Source organism: Callionymus lyra, chromosome 1 (assembly GCF_982586985.1).
Source record: "Callionymus lyra chromosome 1, fCalLyr1.hap1.1, whole genome shotgun sequence".
Taxonomy (NCBI): domain Eukaryota; kingdom Metazoa; phylum Chordata; class Actinopteri; order Syngnathiformes; family Callionymidae; genus Callionymus; species Callionymus lyra.
Window position 1 is genome coordinate 49,216,001 of NC_141818.1, and position 9,824 is coordinate 49,225,824.

The 9,824-nt window shown below is 42.6% G+C and overlaps 1 protein-coding gene across 1 annotated transcript; it reads left to right on the top strand.

Moving 5' to 3' along the window:
* Positions 1–380: 380 nt before the first annotated feature.
* Positions 381–8,100, top strand: LOC148090003 (von Willebrand factor A domain-containing protein 7-like). The gene is made up of 18 exons (XM_087811224.1): positions 381–514; positions 601–793; positions 1,926–2,133; positions 2,905–2,990; positions 3,055–3,148; positions 3,725–3,853; positions 3,917–4,103; positions 4,169–4,338; positions 4,428–4,540; positions 4,659–4,775; positions 5,426–5,623; positions 5,689–5,824; positions 6,039–6,191; positions 6,260–6,352; positions 6,429–6,538; positions 6,675–6,842; positions 6,913–7,224; positions 7,452–8,100. Exons 2-18 carry the CDS (start codon positions 611–613, stop codon positions 7,893–7,895), a joined length of 2,901 nt encoding a protein of 966 aa, XP_087667350.1. The 5' UTR covers positions 381–514; positions 601–610; the 3' UTR covers positions 7,896–8,100.
* Positions 8,101–9,824: the final 1,724 nt, after the last annotated feature.

The following is a 9,824-nucleotide window of genomic DNA, read 5'->3' on the forward strand; positions in this document are numbered from 1 at the left end:
ACAGATCATCAACTTACATCGTTTCAAAGAAATCTTTTTTTTTTTTTTTTAGTATTGTTCCTGGTTGGGTGCTTTCTGTGCCAAATCATTTGTTCCACTAATCTGGTTTTTCCTGTTTGGCTTGGAATATAAATGATTACCTTCAACCATGTAGGAATTATTTGATGTGCTGTTTAAAACCTTCGCCCCTCACAGGTGTAAGTACGTTGCCGTCCTTAATGTTGGCCGAGTGTGTGACAGAAGACCGGTCGGTAAGAAGCCGGGAAACCTTCAACATTTTCTCGTCATTCTCGTCATTCGATAAACAAGGAACACATTCCTCTAATGCGATAAACACTGAACCACTACACCTGGAGTGGGAGGGTATTTGGCTCCATCACTTGATATGTGACAAGCCCGTTTATAAAAGGTCGGCAAAGGGCATTAATGCTTCACTGTTCAGACATCAACTCAGGCTGAGGACGAGGCTGCGACACACAGGAGCAACAGCACATTCCAGAAACAAAGCATAAAGGTAACTTCTCACTTATAACTTATAATTGTTGTCACTTTTTTATTTCAGAGTTTGACCAATAATGCACACGTCTTCTCAACATCCAGACCAACAGTCATGCTTCGGCTGGCAGCGCTGCTGCTCGCCCTCGCCGGCCTCACGGCTGGCTTCAAACCCATGTTCACACTGAAAGGAGATTCAATCACACATCGTGAGATCACAGTCCGAGCCGTTCTCCAGAAGACGGCCGTGGTCTGTCGCGACATGGCCGAGGCCGAGGGACGAGACTTCAGCCTGACAGTGAGTGGAAATCACTCGGAACATCTCCTGCGAGAAAAAATACGATAAGGGGACTTCTAAGAGGGGTCACGGAAGATAGATGAAAAGTTAGTTTGCGCTCTTTTTCAAGATGAATACAAAAAGACGGGAGAATTTTTCTTGTTTCGATGAGCTGCAAGATTTAGTTTCTTTGTGATTTGTATAGACAAACCACAGGTGGGTTTTGATGTGTGGTTTGAAAACAGTCAGTTTGTTGATGGTGACAGTTCACTCAGGTATGATGGAGGCTGTGAAAGGCTTGTTGTATTTAGGGATATTTTTCTCTAATTGTTTTGAACTCTAGGATCTTGTTTATAGAAGAATATCAGTGTCATCATGAATTAATGAATTTAACATTTCAAATGTTTTTGACTTTTTTGTTTTTATATAATATTTTTTTTTTTTTTAAAGAATTGAAATCTATAGTTTGTTGATTGAAAGGTTCAAGTAGTTTTTTTCTAATTCATTTGATTTAAGAAATCGGATATTTTTAAAGTAAAAAACGTTTACACATAGTTTGATTATTGAATTACAATAATTCCAAAATAAAGTCTTAAATTCAATATGTTTTGACAAATTATATATAAAATTGTCGGTGTCAACATTTCTTAATTAAAAAAAGAAAAGTAATAAATACAATATAGAAATAATTTAATTCAATTTTACAATAAAATATTTCAATGCTTTAAATATACAACATTTCAACTTTTCAGTTTAAACTACGCTTTGTGAGAGAATAAAAAAACAGACAATGAGAGAAAGTGGCGAGGAAACTGAAAAACAAAGGTAGAAAGAAAGGACTGTAATTTAAAAGACAAGTTTATTTCACCGCAGCTTAAAGTTCACCTCATGTGAAAACTCTCATGACTTATTGACATGTTGTAAATGTTAAAGTCTTCAACATGCAGTAGATTGTTCATCATGACGGGCTGAAGCGTATTTTCTAATGTAAATATCTTTATTAAAAGACAGTTTAGTGCAAAAAGAAACAGATGAGTATAATAGAGTATAATAAAGGTCCTAGAACAATTTAAGAGACATTTAAATCAGCACATTAGCTGAACTTTAATGATCGGAGGAATTCAGTTGATGTCTTGTCTCCTCTCTCTCGCAGATCGACAACAGCCTCACAGTTGAAAAAGTACAGGAGGCCTGTTTGTCGTCACGAGAGTCCTCAGGTCCTCTCTCCACCTTGCCGTTTCACTCTTCTCTGGTCACCATGACCTTCAGCAACGCAGTAGTGGACGTCATACTTGCACTGAGCGCAGACCACCACTTTGACGACGAGGCCTTCGTGGGTGGACGTGATGTCATCACAAAAGGTCGTCTTTAGATGAACACAAAGAAAAAAAATGTCATTACAATTTGAATGCATTTAAGGTTCAGACCTGAGGTTAAGTTTAAGGTTAAGTTCAAGATTAAGGTAAGGGTTGGGGTTAACCTAAATGCTATAGATTATAGTTTATTGGAACGTGGACCCATTTGCAAGATTAAAAGAGAGACCCTTCCTTCAGCACTAGTCCAACATTGTTGTCTCTGTAAGACTTGTCAAGAGACAAAGAAGAAGTTGTTGAACTGGTTGACGTGACGTGTAAATGCATTCTCTTCACCCAGGAATGTTGAAAATGTTGTCGAAGGTTGTGCCAGTAAGTCCCCAGATTTTTAATGCACTCATAGAAAAAGATGCATCAGATAGTCTTTACTGGAACAACTGGTACCATATGTGCGGAGAGATGCTGGGAATTATTATTTATACACAAACACATTTGAACTTTGAAGCCACTCTAGACGCACATTCTGGGCATGATTAGTTTGGAAATTTATTTTAAATAAAAAGTTGTGGTTTATTGTGATTAATCTAGTTTATTCCCACAATGTGTATTTTATTGATTTTGCCTTAAAATACTGTAAGTATAATAATGGACCCCAGTAATACCAACATGAGCATTAAAATGTTTGCGATGATGTTTGTCATCATGAGTGCTTTCATAGCAAAGGTATCTTTTGACGGCTTTCATCGCTTACTATAGTCAGCTGGCAACACTACTGACAAGATGAATGAATTGAACCTTAGTTTTACTCTGGCTGTTCAGGTGTGTCTGATGTGAAGGCCAGTGTGAAAGCGGACAACTTCCTGGTTGGCCGTCTCATCCTTGGAAAGATCTTACACACCCTCCAGGTGAGTTGAAGAGTAACTTCACTCAAAACCTTTTGTTCGTTAACACGGTGACGTCGCTACTCAGGACTTCTACAGCCACAGTGACTGGGTAGAGTTGGGGAAAACCAAACCGTACACAAATCTGATCCGACCTGATCAACTTCTTGAAAATCTGGCAGGTACAGTACACACTGTGTTTGTTTGTTGAGAAATGCTTTTGACGTGATTCATTACCGCAAAAATTCATTGGTACGCCTGAGATCAACCAAAACTTTCAGAGCTCTCAAGGGTCGCTGTGGCTACAAAACATTTCAAGGCTTTGGGTAACTCTTTATGGGGGTGAGGCACATTCTAATTCAACTTCCACTTTCATCAGGTGAGGGGCGGAGGACACCCCCCTGAACCGGACACTAGGCTGAACCACTCAACCACAAACACACACACATGGACAATTTTCCCAATCAACCTCTCTATGTTTTTGGACTGTGGGGGGGGAAGTGTGGTGCTCGGAGGAAAACCTCGCAACACAGGGAGAACATACAAACTACATACAGAAGGGTCACAAGTTGACTCCCTCCAGACCTGGAAGCGTACCGGCAACCTTCTTTCTGTTAGGTGATCACGCTAACCACTGCACCACTGTGCGCCCTCACTGGCCTTGATCTTGAACTTGTTTTTTTCTTTCCCAGTTTTATTTTAGTTGTAACTTTACCTATCTTGCGTTGTACGTTGAAGAAATGCCATTTTGGCTGCAGGTCCGGATGTTCCCACTTGTAGGAGCTGCATAGGAGACAACTGCGATGACAACATTCTTCCAGACATACTTAAGCGAGGACTCATTACTTCTGGTTATTTTAACCTATTTTCCCCGGAGAAACCTGCAGGTAATACTTGCTGTAGTTGGTTCAACCATCGCAAAACACATGAGTTTTCTTTCCTACTTGCAGGCAAATGCAGCCACGGGGGCTCACCTGATAAGACGAGCCAAACAGACCCAGTTGGGGGTATAAACAAGGATGATCTTCGATCCAGCCACGGATCACTCCACACCAAGGCAGCAGCTCTGGCTGTCGATGCGACTGTTGAACTCCTGGAGGACATCAGAGGCGCTGTGGGCGACAAGAAGTTTTTGCAGTATGTGGTCATAATATGTCCAATACCTGTGAATACACATGACAACGCATTTTTCTTTTCCCAAGATTGATGGGTCTTTCCCAGTCATCCGTGTTGTGTTTTGTCATCGACGACACGGGCAGCATGGGCGATGATATCGCTGAAGTGAGAAGACTTACTTCAGCTATTATTGACAGCAGGAGAGGGACGCTTGATGAACCCTCTGAATACATCCTGGTTCCATTCAATGACCCGGGTGGGTACTTAAGGGTTTATCACTTGCTTAAGCCCACATGGAATCCATTGAAACCCACATTTAAGCTAACCAGTATTTGTGGCTGTCAGATTTTGGACCTGTGATGAGGACAACCGATGCAGATATCTTCAAAGGATTTATCAACCTTCTGACTCCTCACGATGGAGGGGACTCTCCCGAGATGGCTTTATCTGGATTACAGGTCCATAAAGCAGAAACAATTATTAAAATAAAGATTGAAATACATTTTAATGGAACTTAATTGCATGATACGTCAAACCAAATATGTTAAATGACACAGATACATGTTTTTCTACCAGCTCGCCTTGACAGCAGCTCCTCCTTCCTCTGAGATTTATTTGTTTACTGATGCTCCTGCCAAGGATGCTTATCTGGAAAGTGCCATCGTTGCACTGATAGAGAGCACAAAGTCTAAGGTAAGTAAACTGCAACTTAGTTTGACGACCAGGAAACAAATGCATAGGCAAGGTATATGACAGGGAAGGCTCCGATACTGACACAGATGTCACAACCTCTGGTACAGGGTTATTTAACTCGGTCCTTGAAAGGCAGAGATGGTGCAGGTTTTTGTTCCAACCAGTCAACAAATCAGGTGTTACCTGAAGCAGGCAGCACAGCAGGCAGACAAGCAACTGATTACACTCTTTGGACACCTGATTGGTTCAATTGCATGTGATTGACTTGTTGGATTAAAAACTTTCTCCACCAGGCGCCCCTTGAGGAGCAAGTTAAATATCCCTGTTGTAGTGTAACAGTCTTGTTGTTTCCTCTCTTTTAAGTAAATTGTAATGGCTATTTTTATCATGATTATATCCTCAATAAAGACCCTCACCATAATACCTGCGATAGGGTTAAGTTAGGGTACGGGTTCAGGTAAGGAGAGGGTTAGACTTAAGGTCAGGGTTACAGTAAGATATTTAAAATATAAGGGTACTTTATTATAACAAATGTACTGATAATTTAGCAGATATGATCGGTGTTTAAAATGAACATCTATGTCACCTATAGCAATCTATTACATCATTTCATTAATTATTCTGCAAACAAATGCTTCTACCAAATGTAGGTCACCTTCATGTTGACAAACGTATTTGCAAGAAGACGACGCAGGAACAGCCAGAGAACGGTCACACGTTTGAGTACAACACAGATCCAACTTTATCGTAACTTGGCCAAAGCCTCTGGTGGTTTAGCAATTGAAGTCCAAAGGTCAGAGCTGTCGACTGCAACAGAGGTGATAAAGGACTCGTCAGCCGGTGCAGTGGTCAGTATTAGAAAGAAAATTAAAAGTTTGAACAATTGTAAAAAATGCCTTCATGTTCCTTACAGGTGACAGTTTTTCAGTCAGCCAAGAATCCTGGTAGTCCCGAAACTTTCAAGTTCACTGTTGATGAGTCACTCCAGAACGTAACGGTCTACATCACAGGAACCTCCTCCCTGACCTTTAACGTTACCAATCCCTCAGGTTTGTGGTTACTGGTGTTTGGCATGGACCTTTGTGAACTTCTTTGTACTAGGTGACACTTACAATGACTTCCTTCCTGAGCTCACAATTAGTTTTACCACGAATATAGGTTAATAGCTAAGTTCACCAGAAATTCCATCATCACTTTCATGGCCTTACGTGTGAAAATAGATACATGTAATGTACAATGTTTTCATTTGCTTGTCTGTTTTAGGTGTATCTCAGAGTTCTAGTCAATCCAGTGGCCCACTAGCATCGATCACAACAGCAGGAAACCTGCGGCGGTTGGCCTTCAACAATGATTACCAAACTGGATCATGGGAAATAAATGTGAACTCAAATAACCCGTACTCTGTTAAAGTTACAGGTGAGCTTATAACATGGCAGGGAAGAGTTGTCTTATGTGTACCGTTAGAGCTTTGGGTTTTCTTTCAGGTCAAAGCTCAATAAACTTCATCTTTAATCTTGTGGAGGCGTTCGGAGGTGCTCCTGGAGAGTTCAGTCTGAAGGAGGGGCGACCTTCAGTAGGTCAGAGCAGTTTCGTTGTTTCACTGTCTTTGAATTTCATTCGTCTTTATTATCTATAACGACCTATCGTCTGCAGGAGGGAACGTCAGCCTCATGGTCACTGTGACAGGAAGTGACACGGTAAGGGTGACGGAAGTGACTCTTCACGCCGGCTCAGGATCAACACAAGTCAATGGAACAATACAGGTGCATAGCTCAAAATGAAACTTTTTTTTTATGATCATCCATCCATCCATCCATCCATCCATCCATCCATCTATCTTTTTATCCATCTGTCCGGCAAGTGATTGCAGTAATAAATTACTTGACTTTCCCTATCAAGTCATTAGGGGGCAGCACCTATCTAGCAGAGTTCAAGGATGTCCCGGCAGGAGATTTTGTGGTCCGTCTGTCTGGGGAAGACAACGGCAGTTCCGGATCCAGGTCCAGCGTGAAAACATTCCAACGACAAACTGCTACACAGATGAAGACTTCCTCAATCTCTGTCACCGTGAGTTAACTCAGCCATAAAACAAAGTGATCAAACATACGCAACAAACTTATGTTAAATCTTTCTCCAGGCCGATTCGAGCAACACCAACATCGAACCAGGATCCACCATCTCCGTCCCCTTCACGGTTTCCACCATGTCCAACGGCATGGTCAACGAATCTGCGACCGGGACGTTCACAGTGCGATCCAGCAACGACAGAGGCTTCACTTCTACTTCACCCAGCTCTGTCACCATTGGAAGTGGAGGGAAAGCCAACGGCACTGTAACCTTAACAGTACCGTCCAGTGCTGCATCAGGGTCGGACGTGACTCTGACGATCGAGGCAGAGAAAGCGGACGATATAAACTATGCTGTGTTGCGGATTTCTGTCAATGGCAAGGTGAGAGAAGTCAATCAAATGTTCAAAGTCCCACTGTGTCAGCAGCAAGACCGTGGCAACCAAATTCAATGTACATCATGGGTTTTAACAGTAAATAATGTCAATAACAATCCAAGTACATGTCCAAGGTCATTCAGGTTTAGTAAATATTGTAGCTTTGTATAAAGTTTTCTTTGATACAATGACCATATTTATTTCACCTTTGCTATTTTCCTTTTTGTCTACAGGTGACCGACGTTAACCGGCCAGTATGCACCGTGGTCAACTTGGAAAAATGCTCCAACCTCACATGTTCTTCATCACAGTGGGAATTTGTTGCAAATATCACAGACGGCATCAACGGAACCGGCATTGAGAGCGTCACACTCCGCCAAGGCAACGGGACACTCAACATCAGCACAGTCTCCGGGGCAGGAGGCGAGAACACAACACTGGTCACCTATACCGCCTCCTGCTGTTCACCCACTGTGGAGTTGGTGGCTGTGGATAAAGTGGGTAATGTGGGCACCTGTGTGGGTCAAGGCCGAACATTGACCACTGCTGCTACTACATCACCTGCCCCCACTACTTCACCTGCCCCTATAAAAAGCACAACTTCCTCAGCTGATAACATCTTGAGTACTAAATACTTTCTCTGGGGCACTTTGGTGGTTTCACTGCTTCTCAACTAAATGTAATATCAAAGTGCTAAACAAATCAAAATTACTATTCTGTTGCTATGAGAACAACAATGTACCCATTGTAGTTTGAGTTATGTTTGTGAATCAAGTAAGTATCATCAAAACACTAGAAACTGTTCTTCACTTATATATGTTTGATAATTATCCCTCATGTGTCAAGTGTTATCAAATCAAATAAAATACTTTTTTTCTGGTTGCCTGATTGTGTTACACACCTGATCGTGAGTTTTGGTTTCCTGTGACCGACTTCTTTGGCCATCGCTTTTCATCTGTCTTTCTTGATACGTCTGTGTAGGAGTTTTTAGGGATGATCGACTTTTATAATTGGTTTCTGCCTCCTGCAGCCACATTACAGGACCCTGAGCCTGAAGAAAGCCAGTGCTGAGGTAGACTGGAACTTGAGCGCCTGCAGGCATTTGATGGGGTCAAGAAGGCCCTGGAAAACGCAGCGCACCTGGCTCATCCCACTTCTTGTGTGCCAATCACTCTCTCAACCAATGCATCTGATGTGGTGGTAGGAGCTGTAGTTCAGCACCATGTGGCAGGAAAGTGGCAGCCCTAGGAATTTTTCACTCGGAGATTGAGGGACAAGGAGCAGAAATACAGCGTCTTATGCCCCTTAGCTCAGAGGAATTTTTGTTTCTTGCTGGAGGGTTGTGCGTTTACTTTGTAAGTCAACATAAAACTGTTGACGCTTGCAATGCCTTAAGTAACTGAGCCCTGGTGTGATCGCCAGCAGCGCCTAATGAAGATGTGAAGGGATGGGCAGCAACATGCGCAGCGTTTCAGTGTGTTTATGATGGAGTCTACTGATTACTTCAAGAAGACCTATTTATTCATGCAGAGTTTTCTTGAAAGATACAGGCTAATGGAGTTTCCCACAACCTTGAGTCTTTTCAGTGGCCTCTCTGACGATACCAAAATGGCGGAATAATGCATCAACGGCATCCAGTTTACGGCCATGCACCGTCAACACTTCAGTCAGAGTCACGTCCACACGACGTTGTAATGCATTCAAGATTCCAATCCCTTGTCAACCTTTGCGATTCATCAGATATCCACCAGCTCAAAAAAGCAGAAATCCAGTTATCATAAATCCAAATAGGTAGAAGTTTTCCCCCGTCCTCCACGGCAAAAACCAAGACACATCGAGAAAAGTCGAGTGAGTCTCTGACAGATGAGAAGGGACAGAGTGCAGAGTGTAGGGAAGGAGCAAAAGAAAATGCGACCTCCTTTGTCGAGACCTGAAGAGAGGGTTCATGATTATAACGGGGAGGCTGGTTTTGTCACTGTGTCTTTAGGCCTTTTAGAGTTGTATGTATTTTTTTGTAATTTTACTGGATATATTTTGGTGATAAAGCGCATTTTGACCCCCGTCTATGAAAGGAGCTTTACTAAAAAAATACTTACCTATGTACTTACTTAGTGCACCAACAAACCAACACTGTAACCATTTTAAGGTTCCAACAAGGCGTTTTGAACACGTGCACGTTTACCTGGTAGGTCCGCTGCCTTCTTCTCAAGGTTTAACACACTTTCTCAAAATGGTGGATCGGACCACAAGGTGGTCAGGGGTGAATCCCGCTGTCCTCCACAGCAACTGCGGATGTGGCACGTTTCGGTTCCCCTCGACATCACATCCGGTAGAGGTGTCGCAGTTTGTGTCTGAGCATTGGTCAGAGCTTGCAAGGTCCCTCGATGTACAGCTTCATAATGCTTTGGCTTACGTCACGTTCTGACGTGATGCACTCATGGTTTCTAACTGCGTGGTTTGCCTCGGGTGATGCTCGGATTGCACTCAGCTCCTAAGGGGGGTCTAGATGATGCTTCTGCTGAGTCGGTGTAAGGTCAACTGCTCTGTTTTCCTGGCGAGTTCTTAACTGAAAGTTAGGTGGTCTTTCCGATTCAGGTCGCCCGTGG